This window comes from Heliangelus exortis, chromosome 16 (assembly GCF_036169615.1).
Source record: "Heliangelus exortis chromosome 16, bHelExo1.hap1, whole genome shotgun sequence".
Classification (NCBI taxonomy): domain Eukaryota; kingdom Metazoa; phylum Chordata; class Aves; order Apodiformes; family Trochilidae; genus Heliangelus; species Heliangelus exortis.
In genome coordinates, this window is record NC_092437.1 from 6,981,941 (window position 1) to 7,007,176 (window position 25,236).

Consider the following 25,236-nt stretch of genomic DNA (forward strand, 5'->3'; position numbering starts at 1 on the left):
AAAAATGGAGACCCTTTAGAAAATATATTATGAGGATAATTAATAATTTTCACACACAAAGGTAATAATGTAGCACCATGCAGTGATTTTAAGAGCCTCCTACATTCTGCATTTCTATTCTGGTTAGTTTGTGCCAAGTTCATAAAGGCATATTTTAATTTTAAAAGAGAGGAAGGTATAAAGCTTCTATCCCTCCCTCTGGTCATTTCATGTAGATATTACTGGATTTAAATACTACATCACTGCTATGGAACATTAAAATGATTCCTGTGACTGGGAATAAAGCTAAGAATAAAAGGGGCAGAGGAAAGCCTAAGAAAAGTTGCTCTGTTCAAACACTTGTGTATCTGTTCAATGGAACATGAAGTGTTACAATCACAGGGAAAGAGCAAGTTTTATTCAAATCAATGTCACAGGGATAAAAAGCATAAATATGAAAGCAAAATGGAGCAACACACCACGCTTAGCATCTCTGTTAAAAGCAATTAACAGGCAAATAGAATGACAAATTGTAGAGGTGTACTCAGAACCTTACTGTTTCAACAGAAAAGTAAAGAAACTCCTATTTTTGTTCCAGTTTGTACTGGTCTTGTGACAGAGGAAAGCAAGCTCAGATCTGATGCTTCTGATTTAAAAAAAACCCAAACAAGAGCCTTACTATTACAGGCTCACCTTTATAGATTATGACTTACAAGGGAATATCCTGTTATTAAAAACAGGCTACAACAATATATACAAGAAGAATGATGCACAAAGATTATGCTTTCATATAGTCCATCAAAAGGCAAATTACTTGAAAACTGGACCTTTAAGAAAGATGTATTAGTTCTACTGATATATTCTACCAAGTGCCTAGTTAGCTAGTACAAAATAAAAGCTTTATTACTCTTTTTACTGTCAGAAAGTTCTGAAGAGTTTGATACTCTGTACTAACACATTGAAAACTATAAATACAGTTGCAGCAAAGATCAACAGAAGTGGACAGAAGGCAGATCCTTCAACCCTCACTCCTACTACTGAGGACACTCACTAATGTGGCTAAGAATGATAGCATCCAACTGAGAGAAAAAAAAGAAAAAAAATTGTGCAAATAATCCATCATTTTAGAATGAGGTCTGCTGATAAAACATGGATTCTGGTGATCTATTTCTTATTTAACAGAAGCTGCAAAGAACACAAGTTTATAAACAACTTACAAACTGAGTAATTCCAGATAACATCAGATTACAATACAAGTCCTGTATCAGAGTTGTACAGAAAAAGCCTTAGGGAAGGAAAGAAGTAATGAATGTTACAATCAGGCTCATCATTGTTTCAGAAATAATATGCTGTGTGAGTAACCCAATTGGAACACTCTTCCTTTGAACGTTTTGCTGAGCTGTGTGATGTAAAAATAGATTTGTATGCCTCAGACTTCTCCTCGCTGTCTGCAATGGATCTCTTCACAGTGGTAGAAGAAGCCTTATTGATCTTATTGACTTTTCCTGGTACAGATGAATTTCCATTATCTGCTAGAGAACAAGGAACAGAATGTGTAACAGCTTAACACTGATAATGGTGTTTCAAAAGACCAAAAAAGTATTAAAAAATACTGTATACAGAGATGAAGTATATACATTTTTCAGGGCTATTGTAAATATATCCCATAATTATACTAAGCAACAAGCATCATCTTAACAGCAATCGTGTTCTAGCTTTTGGAACTTACACTCAAAACTCATTTAGAAATCTTGAAGAGAGAGGAATTCCTTCCTATTTGTGTAAATCCCTTGGACTGTAATTCAGTACTGACAACATTCAGTCCCCTAAGTGAAAAATAGCTCTGAACTCCATAGTCTGAAGAAAGAAACACAAAAGTATTCTACCACCCTGAACTATTGTTTGGAAATTTGCTATCAAATGAAAAAAGCTAAACTTGTGACATACTGTCCTCAGGGAATTTATCTCCTCCCTTTATTCTTTGCAAAGTCATTTATAACCAATACCAATTGTCTGCATCATGTTATATTTGGGATAGGAAAGTGCCCAACTCTCTGTTTCTGATACCATCTCTCTCTGTGTATTAGACCTAATGCTACAAAAAACCTCACTCTCTTTCTTAGCAATTATTTAATCTTCTTCAAAGTTGAAGGACAGTATTTTAAAAGCATGTCCCAAGTCTCTTGTGCAAAGAAATGCACACATACAAGTCTGCTGGAACTCTACATACTTAGTTTAACTAAGGCACAATAGGATGTAAATAGCCAGCAGGGAGCCTGTCAGAAAAAGCATTTAATTGATTTCTGCATTTAGTCACAGGAATTACGTGTGCAATCCTAAATCATCATAAACCCTTCTTTTATTTGGGGAATGCTGCTCTTGATGTCACTAACAGTTGCCTGGAAAGAATTACCAAACACTGGATTTCAAAGAATGAACATGTAGAGGGCAAGTCCAGAAACCTTAGGGTGCCATGTTCACAAATTAATTCCTATGCTACTGGCATTCTCCTGTCCATGGATTTCTGCACTGCCCCCATCTCATTCTCTTGCACATCAGTGTAACTGCAGCCAGAAACACAAACCAATGACCTGACATTTCTAAAGACATATTTTTTCCTTTACACTCTTGGAAAAGAAAAATACATCTAACACCGCTGGAATTACTAGCTTTCTAAACATCTAAGAATTATAATAATGAGGAATTAAACTTTTTAAAAGGCAATTCTTATTAAAAACAGACAGTAGGGGGCAGGTAATGCATTTCAGATGGGAATCCTCCCATCTTCTCACATAGCTTGTCTACAGTTCATCACTGAACTATTTGCAAATTCTTCAAACAAATTATATTGATTTTTTTTCTGTGGTGGCAATGTGCATGATTTAATACTTCACCTCAACCCTCAGACTGACTTTATGTGTTATATATTACCTTAAGAGAGGACACCATCCCTTGGATTAAAGGACTGCCAAGTTTACTCACAGCTGCATGACTATTGTAGGTACCTCAGTACATCCTGAAGATATATTCTACCATTCCCAGTGACACCCAGCAAATTTGTAACTAAAATAACAACATCATAGAATTGTTTTGGTTGGAAAAAACTTTTAAGATTATCAAGTCCAACTGTTAGCCTAGCACTCTTAAGTCCACCATGAAGCCATGTCTCTGAGCACCTCTGAAATGTATGGTACAAAATAATGTTTTTCAAAGCAGAATGATCTGTTCACATTGGATCACACACCAACCTGAACTTTTGGTGAAGATAATCTGCCTCTTTTCCCCAGAATTGGTATTGATACAGTCTTTTTCATTCTTAGGCTTTGATGGACCTGGAGAATCTATAAAAGAAGAAAGTGAAATCATGAACCTGCTTCACAGCTCAGAAGGCTTCGTGTGAATTGCAGCTGGGACCTCACCTTCAGTGGGCTCTTGTTGTGGAGCTGATTCCACAGGCTTGGATTTCTTTGATTTCTGAAACAAGATAAGCAGAGATCTGGTAGTGTACTGCAAGGATGTCCAATCCCCAACTTGTATTTGACAGACACACAATTCCATTAGGTACATTTTTATGTCTTACACAGTGAAACCTTTCCTTTCACAATACTGCTCCACAGTTTTTGGTATTATTTCTATATGGAAAAACAATAACTTTGGCAACACTGAAGGTACCTTAAAGGAAATCATGCAGGCCAAAACTAAACTGTCTGGATAAGGTATTTTTTTGTATACTTTGTAGGGGATGTAAGTGTTATCTTCCTTAAGGTAATCTGATACTCTGAACTCATAAGGCAGAACAGTAAATTGCACAACATTCAACAGGACACAGTTAACTGTAATCAGTGAAGAGATTTTTCAAGAAACTTGTGAGAATAACCCTGCATCTCATATTCACTTTATTTTATTTAGTTAATAACAAACCCCTGCCTGGGTAACTTTCAATAACAGGGCCCTTTGTTACAGGATTACTTGGGAAGAAAAAATGCAAATACTTAATCTAAATTTTTTAAAAGCATCTGTGCACCAGATTTTCCAAGTTAATTTATGTTTGTTCACTTAAATAACAGAAAAAAACAAACAACAGCAACAAGAATCCTTTTACTGCCTTTGATTATGTAAATGCCAAGCTGAAAAAGTAAGATGTATTAAAACAGTCATTAGCACTATTATCACAAAAGAGAACTGTGTATACACTTGGGACAGTGTATGTATTTCAAGAAAGCTACAAAAATTTAAAGAAAATAAATATAGTTAAATGCATTATAAAAAATTGAAAGAACCATGCTGTCAAGCATATGATAAATGCTTGAGGAAAAGGAATGTTGTATGGCATGTTGCTGCAAAGCTCAGCCAGAAGATGGTGTGAGAGGGTTACCATTCTAAAAGCAGACATGGCTCTCTGGGTGTCCCCTTCACTATCCAGAAAAAAACCTCTTTTTTTGGAAGGGTGGAAGGGTGCTTCTACCTTCACTATTACAGGTGGATTTACAAAGAAAAGTTAGCACCCAGTATCTGAATTATGAGATGTTTGTAAATACAGGTATGCATCTATATCATGCATTAAGAGTGTACATACTACACATATTTCATCATGGGCACATATGGCATTGCTGAACTGGAATAATTTCTATCCTAATACTAGCTGCATCTTCCTTAGGTTTTATCTCAGGGGTGTAAGGAGGAATTTGTGCTTCCAGCTCCAAATGCATCAGGTCCACTCAGAAGCTCCCCTAGCTGAAAGCAGGAACTGAGGATGAGGTCTGAACAGCAGTGCCAACAGACACCAAACCAGACAATGCCTTCTGAAACTGGGACTCACAGATCTGGGATTAGGCTGAATGGTGACAGTGACAGCAAAACCAGTGCAGTTCCAGCTGGTGCAACAAGGTAAGGCAGGATAGCATAAAAACCCTCAGAATTTGAGGATGAAATGCAAGAGGTCTGCTGAGAGATCTGCAAATACTGTACCTGCCTCGAATGTAAGTCTTGGCTAAACAAATTAAAAATATTTGTATATTCACCTCAAGTACAGAGAGTCTCTTAGACTGAAGCATGATTTCCTTTTGTCTGCCACCATGAGCAGCTGTGCTGACACTCTGAGGCAGAACTGCTCAGCACACTTCAGTACTTCTTTATTGCACAGACACTGGGGACAGCAACAGCTTTCAGACTATTTCAGATTATTCAAACCAAAGCTATAGACTTTCCTAAAGAAAATTGCAAATTTGCAATGCAAATGACCACTACTTTGGGGGCTGCTTACTCATCTACTGCAATCTGCAATATGCTATTTGCATATTATCTTTAAAATTCTTTAAACATTTAATTACAAAGCATTGAAAAAAATTTCTCCCCCCCCACCATCTCAAGAAACACTGTGACATTTAAGACATTGTTCTTAGACCACAAGAACTCTGGTTCTCTGCTCTATACACTAAGTGCTGAGGCTACAGAGGGAGGAACCAGAACAGCAGGATTTTGAGGGGCTATAGCATCCTTTTGTTGTATACTGCTCAGGCCCAGTGACATTGTATTGACAGAGATGAATAAACAGCCTGTGATGAGAAGGAATCATATGCTCACTGGAAGAGCAAACAAGTATTCACTTCAAAACAATCTAGGGAAACATTTGTATGCCATCTAATCCTATGGACAGGCAAAGTCAAGTACATTAATAAGATGCTCAACCTCCATCTTAAGTCCCAGTTGCTGAAAGTGTCAGACAATGATGATTCATGCTCTTGAGATTCAACTAAAGCTGTCTGCACTCTAGCAGTCAACATTAAAGTTTTTACTTGCTTTGTTATCCTCTGGAACAGCAATGTCAGTTCAGAAAAAAAAAGCAATGCTGAAGGAAGTCCCATGTGCAGAAATGTCATCACAGAACAACTGCTACTTAACAGAGCAGTAGTTTATATAGCAGAGTACACAGTAAAAGTTCTTTATTTCCATGGCATTTTACACATTCAGATTTAGAAAAATAAATTATAGAAATTATAGCAAGCATTAGCAGTAATCTCTCAAGATTGCATGAAAGACAGAACATGGTAAAATTTCCAAACAGTGGTCTTAGAGAATCATACTAGGAATTTACATGTTCCAGTATTGCATTGCTGATTGTGGCCAGTAGAGGAAATTTGGAGATCACAAAACTAATAACCTGTATCATCACAATAAACCAGGAACTACCACATGAAATACAGAGACGAATTTGCTCATTGCCAGAATTAACTAATGCAAAGTCTTTGTTTCAAGAAAGCTGGCACATTGCCCATTTTACCTATAGCATTAAATTCTGTGATTTTCAGAGCACTATGTGCTGCCTGGTACTGAAAAGAGAGTTTAATTACATAGAATTTCAATATGCTATTAGCAAAATATGCATGCAGTCTCACTGCTTCTAAAAGTAGCACTGAAGTGCAACACAGCTGAATAAATCCTCCAGTCTGCATGAAGATCAGCACCCAAGAGACTGCATTACAGACAAGAACACTTCCAATTTTGTTTTAAATTATGTATAAAAAAATTACCTTTTCTAATTTACTTTTAAGTCTTCTATCTTCCATTCTTTTCTTCAATACTTCCACATCTTCTTTATTACCATTAAGGATAATGACATCTTCCTCTTGAAAGGGAACACCACACTTCAAGAAAAAAAAAAAAAAAGACAAAACTGGTATTCTTTTCAAGATCTTTCTGCTGTTGATTTTTTTTTAGATTTAATACTGTGTCTAAGCTCTCCAAGTAGATGTCCAACCCTTCCCATTATCCCTGTCTCTTTTCCCATAGTTCTTTCACTTTTATTACAGTCTAATACATCTTTTCACCTAAAATGTAAAAGGGAAAGTTTCAGTCTTCACCACTGAGGAAAATAATACTGACTGAAAGCACCCCTCCTCTCCTCAAAAGGAGAATAAATACTCATCTTACTAGGGAGTTGTGGACTTCTGATATTTGTACTTAAAAGCAGCTTGTGTATTAATCTGCACAGCAAATTATAAAAGAATTTTAGAAATATGAAAATATTTTGTTCTTCTTCAAAGACCTATTCCATATTGTAGGGCTACAGAAATGGCATATTTATTCCCCTGTCAGTCCATTCTGAATAGAACTCTTAACTATTTCTGTTTTTTCTTTAAAGAAATCTCACTGCACATTTTCTGTTCATGAGTTCCTTGGTTTACTGGTATAAAACGTACAGTGACTAGAATCTGGAATCTACTCAATTTTCTGAACCCCACAGCTAAGCCCCAAAACACTTAACGTACTTTCTAATTATTGTTACTTTTTTTAGTTATAAACCCATTTGACTGACACCTTACCATTATGCCATTCTGCTCTCCTGAGGGTCCATTAATTAATTTGTCTCAAACATCACCAATATAGGGGATTTTTGTAAAAATCTGTGTGTGGGTTGTGTGCCAGAACATTGGTAACCACAAAGAAACACTGAGACCTTTACTCTGCTCTGACCCAGCCCCTGGGGAGCAGTTTCTTCCTTGCAAAGCACTGCTTGCTGCAAAAACATCTCCAAAGCACCAGGATGGCAGAAACTTGGTTAGACTGTGCCCAACCACCAGCCTGGCCATGGGGTCTTTACCACCAAGACCCCGCAGTGACAGCACTGGGCACACACAGCACAGGGGGCTGAGCAGTGCAGAACAGTTCCCAGAAATTAAATGACTCTGCAGAAGCTTTCCTGGAAAAGGAGGAGACATGGACTATAAATGATGGACATTCACCACCATACTTGGAAGCTTCCCCACCATGGATCTGGCCAACAGGACACTGTTGGATTGTGGGGGTGATTTGCTATCTATCCCCCTCTTTCTTTCCTACTTTGTTTTCCTACTCTCTCTTCTCCCCCTCTAACCCCCCACTTATTTGTTGGTGGATGAATAAAGTGCCTTTCTGGATGAAAAGTGACATCTGACCTCATCTGTGTCTTAATTTCACCTCAAAGGAGTCTTCAGTTGTACAGGGGACCAAATTGGACCTTAACAGTTCTACAATTTGTAATAAAAGCAACTGCAGCTGATAGGAACAGTACAACAGACAGCACCAGGAATTTTTCTCCCCAACAGCTAGACAGAAAAACCTCTTCTGTTTGTTTGTTTCTAGTTATTATTATTTTATAAATGACTTTGGGGATGAAAAGGGTGTATAAAAGCAGCATCACTCATTAGCCCAGACCTGCCATCTCATTGTACTTCATTTGATTTCTTAAAGGCTACCAAATTTCAAAGAACATTCATAATTTAATCTGGATAATGCACATAATGGGCTTCCTGGAATTCCTTATTTCTTTTCTGTGAAGACACACGTTTCATTGCACACATTTCCAATAATTTGGTGAAGCCAGCACATTGACTATGATGTTTTATTTTTTTAAGATCTCAATTTTCTTTTTTTTTTTTTAATTTTTAAATCTTTTAATTGTTTTTTATTATTTTTTTTTATTTTGTTAAATATAGGAGCTTTCTGTTAGTCTGCAATATTAGTTCATAATCCACCCTCTGCCATTATTTTTCTGATTTCTAAACAAAGGTTTATAAAGGTTACTCATGTATTTGTGGCAGGAATTAAACGCATGAAAGAACGTATGGACAGTACTTGGGACTCCAGTCTGCTCAGCTGGTTGAACATAGTTCAAAAAAATGAATCTACACACAAGTGGTCAGAGAGATTATTAAAGAGAAGCAAGGGTTATAGAGATGCATATTAAATAAGTCAAGGAGAATAGTAAGTCACACACAAGAAATGGGTGAGTAGCCCAAATTTTTCCATTGCTACTCAATGAGCTAGTGTTAGAAATACCAGCTTGGTATGATCTCATACACTTGAGACTGAGAAGTCTGGAAAATCAAGGCCAGCATCCTCCTACAAGCCACTGATTTAACAAGCAATTTATGCAATAAATAATAAAAAAAAAATATTCGGATAAGCATGCAAAAAAAAGTGGAAATTTCCTCCAAGTAAAAGTTTCTTCTAATTTCTGTAAATGTTGCATTTTGGAAAAGAAAGCAAATCCACATTCTCATCTGGAAAAACACACCTGGAACTCAGAGAATTATTAAAAGGGTGTGCAGATACAATCAACAAATCTTCAAAATCTGATGCTTGTAATCTTATTTACCCTATTTATCCCGTGTGTATATACAAGCATGCATAAACACACAGAAAATCAACTTCACAAAAGCTCATCACAAAAAACAACCCAGGGACTTAAAATCATTAGAACAGCAATGGTATTATGAGCTGTAAAAACACAAACTAGCTTTGGCATATATGTAGTCTTACTTAAACTAGTAAAAGAAATAGTTAAATTACATTTTCAAATAATGAAGACACTTTAACTTTCCATTTATAGTAGGACAGCTTCTTATCTTTCTTACAGAATACAGAAGGTTTTGTAGCAATAATGAAATGTTTGTCTAAGATAATTTTCTGAATTCTGAAGTTTAGAGTTTCTTAAGTTTCAGCTACATAAGGCAATAACTGTGCTGAATTCTTGCTGTAAACTACTTTTGAGAGAGTGATATTATTTTTTGTACACCATCTAAGATGTATTTCCATCCCCGACAAGTCTTAATATAGTACAAATAAATAACAGGCAAATATGTTTTCATAGAAATGCTTATATCAACCTTACAGTTCTAATGTCTTATAAGAAACCTGAAACCTCTTTCTCAAATTAAAAATAGTAAGCTAACTCCTGCACTCTTCCTAAATATGACAATTACAGGAAAATGCACAGAGAGGAATATTTTTTAAAAAAATTCTCACCAGATTAATGAATATTTATAGCCATGATTTGACTGTCCCTCTTTAAACAGGGCAGTATTCAGAAAGAGGATTGAGCAGACACCCTGTTAACCAAGGACCAGACCATGGTTCACTCACCAACCACACAAGCTCCTGTATCTCCTGGCTCCTGCAACAGTAAACTAAAACCATGTTTTAAGAGAGATACATTTCTGAGGGTTTATTCATTAGAAGTCCAGCGGTGCTGGGCTTGATGAACTCGATTTCTGAAATTGCCATCCTACTCGGACATAGAACAGGGCAAAGAGGGATAACTTGGGAAGAGAGGGAAGGCTCCTACATCCTGATTCATAAAATGTAACTTTCACTCAGGAGCTGTAGCACCTACTACAAAATTACTGTCCAAGCAGAAGCTTCTATTTTCAGAGCTTCCCTTAAAAGTCAACGATAATTTTGTATCTGCTGTACCTGCAGCCCTGCCTTAATTTACTTTGAGGTTTTCTGTTTATTTCTGACCAACAGGCTATTTTTAGCTGAATATGTCCAAAATACACCAACCTCCTTACTCCTTTCCAGAACCCCAAAGCTTCCCAACTCCAGTAAATTTAAGCTGCCCACGTTTCAATTTTTAAAAATCTCAAGAACCTTTAGAGACGCTGTAACAACATAAACATTCAGCTTCAGAAGGATATATTTCATTTATTATCTTTTAACCTTCCAGCTACTAGAAATGCCCAGGGGTGATTCTCTGCTGTACCTACTTGCTGGAAGCTGGAAAGTTTCAGCAGGCAAACAGTTAAACCCGGCGGGAGGAGGGGGAGGAGGAGGAGGAGGAGGAGAGGGTTGGTTTCCTTTCCAGTTCTCATCATCCAGCATGCTCCGTTAGCAGTGCAGAGGTTAAAGCCTCAGAGGTACAGCAATACTATTTATAATCTCCAGCAATGTACTGACAGATTTGAAAGTCTGATTTCAGCCCTTTAAAGGCCATCTCAAAAAAAAGGGTAGCACTAGAAATGAGAAGAAGCTGACGTTTTCTCTCATTACTGTGAAGCAGAGGACATTTCTGAAGCTAAAGAGCATTACTGCAGAATAAATATGTTAAGCAATGCGGGAAACCAGATGAAGTCTTAAATGAAAACATTCATGTTAATGTTTAACCCCTTTCACTTAGGGGAGCTCTCTGCCCCAGCGACAGAATGAAGAATGCTGTCTGAATTCTGCTGAAGGACAATGGGACTCTCAATTTATTTTTATTATGCTGCCGTCTCCTGGCTAATTTTGTACAAGGTAAGACTGAATAAATTTGATTGTAGGACTTCAGGTTTTTGCTTTCCCTTTATTAGAACACAACATGTTTTAATTTTTGTAAAGCCATAAATATTTTCACTTCTGAAAGATCATTTCACTTTAAAAAATACTCAAGTCTGCATCTAGAATAACGATTTTTGTTTTGGTTTGGTTTTCACTTTGTCATAGATGCAGAATAGAGCAGAGGTCACTACTAGTGTTGTTTGTATCATAAAAAACACATTACTTATGAATACTGTTATGCTTTGTTGCAGGCAGCTTAATTGTTTATAGCCCTATAACTTAATGGTTTAAATAGCTTTCATAGTATTTAACTTGTTATGAGGTCAAATACGCCATGTAAAGAGAAAAACAAACAGGAAAACAGAAAAAAACGAGCAGATATAAACAGGCAAACCTCCATAAAACAGTTCAATATTTATCGGTAAATACAGACAGTACTTTTAAGTAAGAACTGATTTAAAATTTCTAAGGCAGTATTAACTGGGTTTGATGAAAATACATTTTCTTTTACTCGATGCGTCACACAGAACGATGCCACCTAAAATCCTGTGGCAAGAATGAACAGTGAACTGTACAATGATTTGTTACTATGAAATGCACTCCAGTGATGGAGTCTTGATGAACTGAGATGGTATTTCACAGGCTTATTTTCAGGCAAAAACATAATTCCATTTTTCTCTCGAGTTCACCTTTTTAATTGAAATGGAGGAGCTTAGGCTTACCACAACTAATTTCTGCTAAGCAATATTCATAAAAGCTGCCACAAAGGTGCTTGAAAACCCCAACCCCCTAACAGACTGTATTGCCTTTTTTTGTTTTTTCAAGAATGTCAAACACTACTCTGCACATTTAAAAATAAAAGCGGCTTCATCCTTCAGATTTAGAGGAGTTATCTGTAACACTGAATAGGCTGCTTCAGAAAGACATCCTGGTAACAATATATAACAATAATAGTATTCTTGCATAATAAAAGTAAAAGGCAAGACAGACACAGACTGGGTTATGCTGGAACAGTGAATCTTCTCAAGAGTAGGACACCTTGCTCTTCAAGGGTAGAAAGAAATTTGGTAGCATAGTCCTTGACAGCAAACAAGAGGACAGGGGCGAGAGGATTCTCATCAGTGGCAAATTTCAGATGCAATGGAACAGCTGCAATTGTAGCTCTAAATCTGGTAAAGCACTAGCAGAAAGACAATGCTTTTATTCTATAATACAACCTGAGGCTGAATGTCAAATTCTGTTATCATAGGCATAGCTTCACCATTTAATCATTCCCCAGAAACACATTTATGCTGAAGAATGAATTATCTTGTCTTACTTTTATGCTGCCATATAAAATACAGCCTCTAGATTCCACACAGTTCAATAGGAAAAATCCATAGTAAACACTTAGCTTCCAGGGATCTGTCAGGCTGTTGTTATTAGAAGAGTAATAAAAATTTAAGTGTATGTAACAAACAGGCTCTCTAGGGAACTATCCTTTGCAACCTGTCCGCAAAGATGCATCAATGAAAAAAAGAACAACTGATAAGCACACTCATTCTGCACAGATGTTCTACTCTGTACACAGCCCCAAATATTTCTATAATGCCCCGTGTTTTCTGAGCAATCTGTATGTCCAGAATGAACTGTTCCTGTGATATACCATAGAGACTGTATCACACTTATTAATTCTGAGCAACCTCAATGCTCCTCCTGTAATTATTCACTTCAAATAAAACAGTTTTTCCGACTTCAAGTCCACAAAAATCAATGCTTCCCTAACAGACACTCCATCTTCTCCCTAACTTCTGCTCTTGGGGACATAATGGCCCTTATGCAAATCTATTCTCAGCTCTGGAGTCAGCTGGTAGCACAGCCCAGCAGTGGTGTTTCAGTTTTACTGTGAAAATCCTGCCTTTCACCTCTCAGTGCTGTTCTCTTCTCCCGCTTTCCACGCAATATTGAGAAGCTGGCGCAGATTCAATTTGCTGAAGTTTTTTGTTCAAATGGATGACAGGCTCACATCATGCTTGTTTACCCAGTACACGTATCACTCAGGAGTTATGAAGATAAAATTATCTTCTGGGACTCCACTTCCTAATGTTTTTCTTTGGGCTGTGCAACTCACTGCAGAGGGAAGAGCGCTGCTGACAGAACAGAGAAGCAAAATGGATGAACGCTCCACCTAGCACACAACTCCACTTTCTGGAATGCTGAGCAGAACAGAGGCATTCTTCCAGCATGAAATCCAGTGCATACCAGTAAGGACAGTAAGATAAATACATTCTTTCCCAACAGCCTAATGAGACTGTAAAATTGCAACATTACAGAGGATTCATTCTCTTGGACAAATTCGGTATTTTTAATGCTTTTTGAATTTTATGCCTCGTTTCTGCTTGAACTACAATGTTGTCTTTATTTTTGAGCTTCTAAGACAGATAATTACTGTGTTTTCATTAAAAATAAGGATTTTTCACTTTTCTAATGGAAATGCAGAGCTCTCTAACTACAACAGCATTTCTATAAAGAAACTGCCTTTATAAAAATATGCTTGTTCTCTGCTACTACATTGTAACAAATACATTGTGATGGTGACAGCTACAAGGCATGAAAGATTTAGAGGTGAAATATCAACAGTGTTAAAAACAAATTAACTGAAGACAAAAGTAATTCTCTTTGAAATTAACCTTTCTTAACTTAGCTATTAAGCTTAATGGCAGTAGGACCCTTCCCCCAAACCTGGAATTTTCTCTAGGAAGTTCTATGCCAAATGCTTCAAAGACTTTATGGAATTGCTGTAGGTTTCAGGACTGCTACACTCTTATTCTTCTGACATTTCAACAAAGTATACATATGAAAAAAAATTAAACTAAAATCTGCTCTGCCAATAGTCATGTTAAGTTACACAGTTGTCCCCATATACTAATGCTGGCAATATGTGTGCTTATCTCAGGATATGCACACATGCTAAAAATAAGAAGTGAGTGTTGTCCTCATGCTTTATTTTCCAAAGCACTAATACAAAGATGTCAAGAGAGGGGGGAAAAAAAAAAAAAAAAAGAAAAAAAATCAGAGTCAGAAACTTTAGCTGACTTTATAAGGATAAAACCCAGTGCGTGTATTTTGTGGCTTGTTTTTGTTTCTTCCTCTGTTTATTTAATAAATTTTCTGCTGATTAAATTTACTGAATTCTGGTCCTCCAGCAGAACTTAGTTTCCCAAGCTTTAAGGAAATCTCAGTAGCAGCTTTTTTTCAGACCACAGTGCTCATGCATCTTCCCTATTCCAAAGCTAGACCTCGACCAACCTACTGGCAGCACTGGATTCACCCACTGGCACACATTGCCTCAAAGTAGAAGAAACTTTTATCTGCTGGGTTAAGCACACCCTTGCTCAAATAATAATGCAATTTTGGGGTTCTTTGGATAATTTTCTTTGTTCTAGACAGAACATGTTTCATGGCTCTGCAAGTACCATTTCCAGTGGCTGATTACATTGCAGCATGATCACGGGCACACACAGTCCCTCCTGGTAAGTGGTAGGAGTAACCTCAACACTTAGAAATGCTTTACTAACATGTCATTTATTGAAGTCAGAAAGGTTCTCTCCATCTCTTTATCTCACTTCTGCTTTCAGATAGTCTGAAGCTTTATCACACTACAATGAGAAGACAGTATCTGGAAAATAAAAGATGAACCCGCTTGATGCAACAAAATCAGGATTTTTAGTGTGCATTGCTGTCTGCATGTTCATCTACACTTTCATCTACCTAAAAGATACACTTTCTGAAGAGCCAAATGCACAAAAATTTAATGCAAATATAGCAGAGTGTGGGTTTTACCCAGATGAACTTTGTTCAGCTCTTTTTGTGGGGAAAAATGCTGCCTTTAAAATTGGAACCTTCTGTCAGAATATCCACCAACCTAAAACACTCAGCTGCATTCAGACTTCATGCAACTGCTCCATGCTTTTGAAGACTTTGCATTTTATCACAAAACCACTGTCAGATGAAGAAGGAAATTTCTCATTGGCATACATTATCACAATTCACAAGGAGCTGGAAATGTTTGTAAAGCTCCTAAGAGCTATATATATGCCTCAGAATATTTACTGCATACATGTGGATGAAAAGTCACCAAAAGATTATAAGGCTGCTGTACAAAACATTGTCAATTGCTTTGAAAATATTTTCATTTCCTCGAAAAGAGAAAATGTTGTTTATGCAGGATTTTCAAGATTACAAGCTGATATTAATTGCATGAGAGATCTAGTTAATTCCAAAATTCAGTGGAATTACGTTATTAATTTATGTGGTCAAGATTATCCCATTAAAACAAACAGAGACATTATAAGATACATCAAAAGTAAATGGAATGGTAAAAATATGACCCCTGGGATAGTCCAGCCACTTCACATGAAACACAGGACACAGGTTAGTTACAGAGAATATGTACGCTCTGGAGTGTCGTATGTGTATCCAACCAAGAATATGAAAGCTAAACCTCCACATAACTTGACAATATATTTTGGTAGTGCCTATTACATACTCACTAAAGAATTTGTAGAGTTTACATTGACTGATGCACGTGCAAAAGATTTGCTTGAATGGTCAAGAGACACGTACAGCCCGGATGAACACTACTGGGTCACACTGAATCGTTTGACTGGTAAGATGTATGTTATTTCTACTGGGAATAACTCCTGGACCAACAGCATTCTGAGGTGTCCAACACAGAGAGCTAGTGAGCTCCAGTTCAGAGCTTAACACCACCACTTAGTGGAGTTACATTGCATAAATATGGTCATTACTTCAGCCATGATGTAGCTCTTTCAAACAGTCACATCTGGCAAAGCTTATTTTCAGGAAAGCACTACTGATGGTGCAGGGCATGAGCTGCAAGGCTGGGAAAATGTTGATTAAAAAAGTACATTTTTTTGCTACGTAAAAGTTCATGCTCTCAAGGAACACAAAAAGCAATAAAACCAAGAATGTTGTCTGTTTTAACGATGCAGATATCTGTAAATAATACTTAATGTGTCTAGATTTAAAAAGCATTTGGCAGTAAAATTTTCCCCTGCAATAAATAGAAAAAGAAAACTTATCAGAGCTTTATGTTTTTAAAGATGCTCCAGGGGCTACACCCAACGCAGACTGGGAAGGAAACATTAGAGCCATTAAGTGGAAGGATCAAGAAGGAACCATACACAAAGGCTGCAAAGGTAATGTGATGTTTGATCACAAACTCAAACATGACTGGCTGACTAACAGTCACTGCAGACTGTGTATTACACTTTAAAACAGCCAAAAAATGTGCACAGTGGTCACATATACTTTTTCTTGGAAGTATTAAACAAAACAGCAAGCTGTCCTACTAAATTACTCCACTGCATTTAATCTCAGTAGCTTCTGTTCTGTTGCAAAGGTGGTCACAGTATCCATGTAACTTTCTTTTAACCTCCAGCTACAAATGCATTAACTTGACTGATCAGTTTTCAGTGAAGAAAGAGTAGGGGTTTTACTTGACAACAAGTGTGTTTGTCACATACTTTCATTAAATCCAGTTACATCTCTTCAATCTGAACAGTAATAAGAAAGGAGGTTAGTACTGGCCATATGGAAAGAGTACAGAAAAATTTGAAATATGTAAGTGTATAAACTAAGCACAGTGAGGTACTGTATGATTAAGCAGGTACTAAAGAGAAGCAGATCAGAACTTCAGCCTGCCCAGCTAGAAGACAAATATTAAGCTGAGCAACGTGTCAGTGAGCAGCTGGAGGTTATCACATATCCATTTCTGCAAAATACAAAACAAAACCCTCGCCTCTATGTTTAAAATCTAGCATTATCCTCCAGATATATTTCAGTGATGCTCAACATGAAATCAAAAGGTATTTTTGTTCCTAACACTACAGAGCTCAACACTTTTTTTAATCATTCTGTTCAGCTTTCTGCTGCCCTCAGCTACCTTCAATTTGTCTTTGCAGGTCATTACATCAGAGACATTTGTGTTTACGGACTGGGGGATTTGCAGTGGATTATTGAGTCACCTCATTTGTTTGCCAACAAATTTGAGCCTGCAACATATCCACTGGTCATGGATTGCCTAGAGAGACGTTACAGGCTTCAAGTATTGCACCAGGCACAAGTTCCAATCGAAGATCACTGGCGTTTTCAGGAGGAGAACTATTTCAACATGAAGCTGAATGTTTGAGCTTAACAAACATCAAAACAAGTGCTCAGAATATTGGCAGAAACCATTAACATTTTTAGCTGTAGACTTCACTCTGTGCATTGCAGCTTAAGGGGTAAGCACAATACTGTAATAGTGAAATAAACAAGTTTTTATTTATTACAGTAAAGGGCAACATTTGCTAATGGGTTAATCCTCCAAGAAAATGATGTATCTAAATCTATAACTTATTGAAGTCAAGGGGGGAGATCATAACACTTGTAAGTGAATTACTTAACTGGAAATACGTATATATTCCTCATGTTTGCAGCCAAAAAAAAGGACTAACTGGCATGAAAATAATAAAATTGATACAATAACTGAACAAAGACAAAATATGAAGAACACGAGTTAAAGTCACATCTATTGTATTGTCAACTCTGTAACAGATTATTTTGAATAATGAATTCGATGCTTATCTACGAGCTCTGTATTTTCAGCAAGTGACAACCAGTTTCATACACAGTCCATTTCACTTTTTTCCCTCTCCTCTCTCCACTGCCAGACACATCTCTAATTTCATTGTGTAGCATGGCAACATCACTCCTGCACTACTCAGCCTTTGTTCCTAATGAAAAGGCTCCATGTGCCAATAACAGCAGTGGGGTTTACCTTTAAATTGCTTCTTTCTGAGTCTCTGCAGGAGTTCAGGGCAAGGAGACATGAGAAATTTGAGGCCAGGGAACAAAGGAAAAAGGAGGTAAAAATCCATCTTTCAATCTCAGTGTATCTAATGGAGGGAAACAGATTCCCTGAACCTTGCACTAATGGGAAGCAATTGGAGATAATTCCTAGCAGCAACCAAGACAAGCATCTCATTTCCAAAGCCCTCTGCAGAGCAACTGCAGCACTTGCTGTTCTACAGTAAGGAAATGGCTTTCAACACACAATACAGGCAAAACCAGGGAACAGTAATTAAAAAAACCCAACCAAACAAAAAGAAAACTAACAAGGAGCTTTCTAGACAAGAGTTTTCTTTCCTCTTTGAGGGGGAAAATTAATCCTTTTCCTTGTGCCAACTAAAGGCTGAGGGGAATATGAGGAAACAGAGGCTAGAGTTGATGGTCCTGGATTCAACAGCTCTACCATGGGATTAAAACACTACACCCTGTCTCAAAATATCTTTAGGAAAAAAATGAATTGTGAGAATTAATCTCAAACTCTTTGTCCTCCTTTAGAAATATTTTGGCAAGAATGCAGATGAAAGTTTCATTCCAGTAAATCCAATAAACTTCCAATTATTTTGCATGAACTCCAATGGGAACTAATAAAATACATTCTGTTACTTACAAGCTCACTTGCTCAGAAACTACAAATTATAAATAAATATCTAGGAGCAATTTTGATGTAAGCCTCAATATGTGCAAGTTTTTACAAAAAAAGATGACAGATTAAGTGGCGTTTTTTTCCAAAAAAAAAACCAAAACCAAAACCAAAACCAAAACATCAAATGAATCAACAAATGACTCAACAATAGAACATGAAAGTTTCTTATTACGAACTTATTTCCTGGTTCCAGGAACTGTATTGCTTATTTTCCCACATAAGTTTCTTGGAAACATAACTTATTTCAAATGAACTTTAACCTAAAAGAAGACCATCTGGTCCCTATTTATTTACAGAAACTCACAAACTCAACCCAAAGGCCTGTGCTCAGTTTCATTTATAATCCAGGACTCGTGGCTAAATATTGCTGGAGGTGTTTTTTCATGGAGGGAAATCAAGGGGAAAAAAAGTGCCATGCAGTATCTTCACACCAAGCTTGCTGAGAGTCCCTCTGAAAACCATTACTGGAGCTAATGGTTCTCTGGCATATATTAATCATAGGAATATTCATAATTAATTTATCTTGAAACCACAGCCAGTCCCCTGCAGGACACTGGCAGCACTTATCCACTCCTTGTTGTCTTTTAAAACATGAATGGAACGTTCCTTGTTACCCTCATTGCATCTCATCTAGTACCTGCCTTTCACCTTCTGTCACCATCACACAACAATTGTGTCTGACTTCTGAAATGCATTAAAAGGATCAGATCAACAGCAAGGTGGTTTTAACATGGGCTTGTTTTGCAGAAACTGAACCAGTCAAACAGGGGAAAGAAAAGATCCCCTCTTAAAATATAATTTAGACCCATGTCAATCCAAGAAAAGCACTGGAGCAAGATCCTCCTTCCCTGAAGAATTTTGTATTTTAAACAAAGTTCTACACATACAAGACCCTCAGAAAATTCATAAGTAAACTACTCCATTCTCCATCATCAAGAACACTAGTCTACTCATTATTCTGAATGACCATGATCACATTATATTCTTGGAAGATTTTTTTACTTTAACAGTATAAATTTAAGCAACAAAATAGTGAAAGCTGAGTACCTTTAACCATACATAAAAAGCCCTCAGTAAGTTCTGTATGTGCTATTGACTGATGAACAGATCATCACAACGTTTACACCTCAGCAACAAATGCTTAACAACTTTTGGTGTCTGTTGATCCAAGAGCATTTAGTGTCACTGTGTCCTTGCTCAAGGAAACTCTGTGCTAGCACACTGCACATCCATTAACTCTGTATCAGAAAGATGCATGCAGAAATTCTGTTTCAAAAAGCCTGAGGCACACATTAAACATCTCTATCTAAGTTAAACATTTGATTAAGTGTTTCATATGGCACAGACTGCAACAGTTAGGGTACTATTTCAAGTGTGTATTACAGTCTGTTTACTCTGAAAACAATTGCAAAAGAAGTTTTAAAGTGAAACAAGAAATTACATTTTCAATTGTAATTTTTGTCCTTCACTTCCAGAGTAACTACTGAGACTCCCAGAACTTCCACCACAGCTTCAGTAGCCAAAAGCCTGACTCCAAACCACCTCTAGCATACTGTCATACCCATAGTAACTTCTTAGACCAGAAAGTCAAAATAAAAAATTGGAAATGGTGCCTTTAACTCCTCTAAAGAGAATTTAAATAGATACCACACACTGCTAGGTAATTCTTTCATTCCATCATTTCTAAAAGCACCATTTTTGTCCAAGCAGACTTTGAAACAAGGCACCAAAGCAAACCTCTGCTCTGTGCACAGGAAAGCCATTTCCTAATGTTTCATGAAGCACAATGGTTTGGGATGTGCATCATGTCACATGTAAACACGTTCATTATCTAGCTCAGATAATCTAATTTAATGCATATAAGCAGGAAGTTGAGGACTGCAGCTTGGGCTGCTGGATATTTGTATTCTCTGATGAATGTTTTCATTGTTTCATTACAGAACCTGTTTGCCAAAATCCTTTGGGAAATTGTTGCTGTTTACAGTTCAGCAGGCTACCAAGACTGTTCTATAGGCTCAGAAGCAAAATTAATAGACAAGAACAGCACGTTTTGAAGACTTTTCTTGACTTTCACAGCAGTGGGCAAGTGAACCATCACCCAGCTCCCACACTGACACATCTCCAGTTTATATCAGTATTAGAAACCTTATCCCAAAATAAGTGCAAACAGAGGTTCTGACAGGTTAGAAGAGAGACTGAATATGCAGCATAAAAAAGCAAATACAGGATTATTCTTTCTGAGCTGCTCCCATCATGTCACTCTCTGGAGTCCTGTAACAATGCCTGCCCAGGGACCAGCCTGCAGGCACACGCTGGCAGACAGAAGGGGACAAGGCCATGAAAAGAAATGCTACAGCCCACATGAATCCATAGGTTGGATTTCAGTTGAAAAAACATATTATAATTCTTAAAATAGAGCAGTTAGCACCAGAAAAAGGACATGTATGACAATCCAGAACATTCAAACGTTCTGTAGTGCACAATTTTTGTGTTTTGAAAGAGCATGTCATGTATCAGAAGAGGATTCTACTTATTAATAAAATTCATGAAATTCTACTTATTGAGAAATTCTAATCCTAGCATATGTACAACACAAAACACTTCATTTTCTTTCCTTCTTTGTTAGGTCTAGTTCATGTTACTGTGTGCCCCATTACTGCAAACAGACAGATAGTGCTGGGGGAATACTCCTAATTACTGCTTTGGATGTAAACAAACTGTTAGCTACCAGAAAGCATGGCAACCAGTCCTTCATCATCTTATTTAGAAAGGTTCTGGCTCCCTTCTTGATTCTAAATACAGAACAGTATCAGTATATACCCAAAATTTACCTCTTTGATTCCAAACCAGGAAAATAACTAACCAGGACTACAGTAACCAAGGAAACATGGACTACAATGTTCTCCCAGATGGTTACTGCCATTGCCTTCATGCAAAATCCAGTAATGAAAAGATGACAGCCTATATTATACTATATCCACTTCATAATTTCTAGAAGTATCCTTCTGAACACTGTGAAGAGCTCACATATATACAGAAACAGTTGCATGCAAGTATAATAAATACTGATGATTTAAAAAATCCAGAAAACCTGGGGGATTCATTTAGGTTTTATAAAATTATCAGACTGGCCAAACCTGGAAAAAACATCTCATTCCTGCATTTACTAATTAAGTTAAATCCATCTATCAACAAAAATTTCCATGGAAACAAAAAACCTGATTAAAAACCTAGTTTCTGCTAACAGGAAAGCAGAGTCATTAGGACTGTATCAGCATTCTAGCACAAAATCAGCACTGAAAGCTGCAATATGGTGCTAAATTTATTATTCCACAACACCTGCAACAACTTACTGGAAGTTTTTTGTTCACAGGTCTTGCTTAGCACAAATATATTGCATGTTTTATCAAATAACAGGGTGTCTGCTGAAAATTCCTCTGCCTAAACCTGGTAACTATCACCACAAACCTCACTAATAAAAGCAGTGATATAAAAAGAGCATTTGCAACTTCTGTCATTGCCCCTAACTACAAAGAAACCAATATAATGAGATCAAACCAGGTCTGTAAAATGAAATGCAGACAGTATTTTCCACAATAATTCATGTAATTGCTGAAAATTCTATGAAGAGCTGAAAATCACCCCTCCCAAAAAAAGACAACAGCAAGTGTGCTTTAAAAATAGAGATCAAAACACAAAATGTCATCAGTTTAGACACAGTGTGCACTGATAAAATACAAACTACATGATTTCCAGCAAAAACCCAACCCAAGCAAACCAAATACACAAAACCTCAAACTAAAACTAATCATCCTTTTTTAAACCAAAATGAAAACCAAAGATTTGATAAAAAAATATTTCTAAAGCAGCTGCTGTAAAACTAAACTTTCTCTGAGAACAAAAATACTCATTTTTTAAACTGTGTATGTACCTGTATCTATATATTGGTCTGCAGAGGTTGCAACACCACTGCTGCTAAAGCTGAAGAAAAACTCACCTTGTGACAAACTTCTGTTTTGACTTCTCTGAGAGCACGTTCAGAGAACACACAGCCACAGTTTCTCAGGAAGCAAAACCTTCAAAGAAAAGCCATAGAACCATTTTTAAGAAGCCCTGTGTGTAAAAGACACACCTGCAGTGCTGATTTAACACAGAAACAATACTCCAACAGGCAAGCAGGACACAGCTAACTTTCTGTTTACACATCCTTTCAGCTAATCAAGCATCAGTACCTCTAAGTAGTTACTTATCAACTTACACAGTCTAGGACTCAAAAAATATTTGGTACATTAAACCAAAACACTTTTTTTTTTTTTTTTCCATTCTGGGTACAGCTCAGTGTGGGTTTCTGACACTTTCTCAAAGGGATCTGAGCTAAACAGGTGCCCTCAGGATGTTTTTATAGATGGGCTTGTCTGGAATCATCACCACAGTCTATTTTACTACAAAGCTACACTGCTTGAATGGTTCCCCCTCCCACCAAGCTCACTGGTTCCACTCACTCTGACTCCAGCTCTCCAACAAAGCTGCTGTGAGTGGCCCCAGGCAGGGTCTGTCCTCTCACATCCCTCCTGCCCACACAGGAGATTCCTGCCTGACTTTGTGGAGCCACCAATCTCCCAAGGTTTATTCCCCAGACAACTTCTACTCACTTTTTCTCTCCAAACATGGACCTCTACCCCTTTACTATACAAACAAATTAATTTTGGAAAGGGCTTTTATCTTTCCTCTAGAAGGTGATACAAAAGGACACTTAGCATGAACAACACCCTCCCTTTCTGACCCTTCTGACAGGACAAATCTTCCCCACAAAGGTTTGAGCAAGCACCTGAGTCACAACACCATCAATTCAAACATTTTTTCCTGCTCTACAACCAGTTTAGCACAGTCAGTACTTGCTTAGAAAAACAAAATCCAGAAACTTACTGACCTGTGTCTTCCATTCATTTCCAGCCCCACAACAGGGCATATAAAGCATGCAGACTGGATGTCATCATACTTGTCACCTTTTATGCTCTCTTTATCACCACTCCAAGCTGGGTTATCCGTGAGGTTTAGTTCTGTTACATTCTGCAAAATAAAAATGGGAGCCTTAAGCAGTCTGATGCCCACGATCACATTCCCAAGGAGTTTTTCATGATGCTTTACTATTTTTAAGCCTTTCAGTATGCAGGGAGAACACAAACAAATGGAGGTTCTGCAGCACACTTTAAGATCAGACACAACCTTTTTACCTTAATGCTCTTGATATGGGATGCAGCTTCCATAGGAGTTTTATCAGCTGACTTGTCCAGCAAAAACTCAATGACAGCATCTTTATTGTACAACCTGCAACATACAATTTTTAGCAGTCATAACCTTCTTTTATTTATAAGCCAGTGACTTTTAATGCAGCAGCTTTACAGACACCTCCCTACCTGCCCAGCTCGCAGGCTACAATTGGCCGACGAAGCTTCTCTTGGCTCAGAGCACAGTAGAGCCACCTTGCCACCAACTCAGCATTTTTGTCAACCTTAAGAAAAAAAAACACATATATCGTGATTTTAAAACAGCAACTTAAATATAACACTGGAAGCTTGAACTATCAAAACCCCAAGTACCTTACCACACCAAACCTACTTCCCACATTGAACAAGAGTTCACAAAAAAACTTAAGCAAAACATTTTATGGACAGACTCAAGGCTCTGCCTCTACTGAACACGTACCCGTTCCTCTCCCTGTGAGAAACAAGCAAACCAGCAAGCCTGGGGATGTCAGGCTGTTACCTGAACTCTAAAACATCCTAAAAAGAAAGCCCGGGAGAGTTGCTAATGCAAGCACACGGAATGCAGACACGGCCACGTGGATCCAATGCCACCAATGGTCTCACTATTCACCTCCCAGAGGCGTTTCTGCAGACACCACACTCCCAGGTGAAGGAAGCTTCTAAACCCCTGCATTCCACACACCGGTTTATTGTCCAAAACTCCCCCAGAATACAAAGGGACCCGCACCGCAGCTGCCACCAGCGCCACAGCCCCAGCCACCCCGAGGCGGCACCCTCAGCCCGGCCCAGCGCTGCGCTCCCTCCCCCTGCCAGCCCCAGGCCCCGCCGCAGCCGCTTCCCGGACGGGCAGAGCTGCCCAGGCCTCCTCGGAGCCTCTCCCCTCCCGGGCGGCGGTCTGGGCTGGCACTGCCGGTCCGGCAGCCCCCGGCCGCTCTCCCCACCCCCCTCGCCCCTTCCCCTCCAACCTTCTCGACTTTGCGGGGTCCCTTGACCAGCTCGTGCCGCTTGGGGATGGTGCCACCATCGCACCCCATCTTCCCCCCCTCACCGCTGCGCTTCCGGGTCCGCTCCCCGCACACTTCTTCCGGGAGAGAGAACTACTTCCGACGCGCAGTGATGACATCATCGCTTCTCCATAGCAACCGCCGCGCTGGGGGCGGAGTTATCGGGGAGGGGCGGGGCCAGGCGGGCGAATCCATCGGGCGGGGTCCGGGGGGTGCGGAACGGGAGGAGGCTCCGCAGCGACCCCGCCCGGCAGCTGCCTCTGCCCCGCAGCGCGACCCGCAACCGCGGAGCCCATTTCACCCTTTTTTGTCTAAAAAGGGTGTCCCGTCCCATCCCGTCCCGTCCCCGTCCATCCCCCCCAGGACACCCGCT

At 38.4% G+C, this 25,236-nt stretch overlaps 2 protein-coding genes and 1 long non-coding RNA gene across 5 annotated transcripts; 2 read left to right on the forward strand and 1 right to left on the reverse strand.

The window, feature by feature from the left end:
• Nucleotides 1-369: 369 nt before the first annotated feature.
• Nucleotides 370-24,975, reverse strand: RTF2 (replication termination factor 2). Of its 2 annotated transcripts, none has more exons than XM_071760000.1 (9): nucleotides 24,825-24,975; nucleotides 24,010-24,104; nucleotides 23,827-23,920; nucleotides 23,523-23,662; nucleotides 22,590-22,668; nucleotides 6,510-6,623; nucleotides 3,399-3,453; nucleotides 3,228-3,320; nucleotides 370-1,511 (listed from the first exon to the last, which is right to left on the reverse strand). In XM_071760000.1, the coding sequence occupies exons 1-9, from the start codon at nucleotides 24,891-24,893 to the stop codon at nucleotides 1,315-1,317; spliced, it is 936 nt and encodes a 311-aa protein (XP_071616101.1). In that variant the 5' UTR covers nucleotides 24,894-24,975; the 3' UTR covers nucleotides 370-1,314. The 2 variants fall into 2 exon arrangements, with proteins under 2 accessions (XP_071616101.1, XP_071616102.1); XM_071760001.1 differs by having other exon boundaries at nucleotides 370-1,508; nucleotides 24,825-24,974.
• LOC139803667 (uncharacterized) lies at nucleotides 10,580-13,223 on the forward strand. Of its 2 annotated transcripts, XR_011729103.1 has the most exons (3): nucleotides 10,580-10,655; nucleotides 10,916-11,031; nucleotides 13,171-13,223. It is a non-coding gene; the product is annotated as an uncharacterized lncRNA (long non-coding RNA). The 2 variants fall into 2 exon arrangements; XR_011729102.1 differs by lacking the exon at nucleotides 10,580-10,655 and having other exon boundaries at nucleotides 10,891-11,031.
• Nucleotides 14,427-17,511, forward strand: LOC139803665 (beta-1,3-galactosyl-O-glycosyl-glycoprotein beta-1,6-N-acetylglucosaminyltransferase 7-like). The gene is made up of 4 exons (XM_071759999.1): nucleotides 14,427-14,567; nucleotides 14,673-15,703; nucleotides 16,161-16,256; nucleotides 17,022-17,511. The coding sequence occupies exons 2-4, from the start codon at nucleotides 14,728-14,730 to the stop codon at nucleotides 17,246-17,248; spliced, it is 1,299 nt and encodes a 432-aa protein (XP_071616100.1). The 5' UTR covers nucleotides 14,427-14,567; nucleotides 14,673-14,727; the 3' UTR covers nucleotides 17,249-17,511.
• Nucleotides 24,976-25,236: the final 261 nt, after the last annotated feature.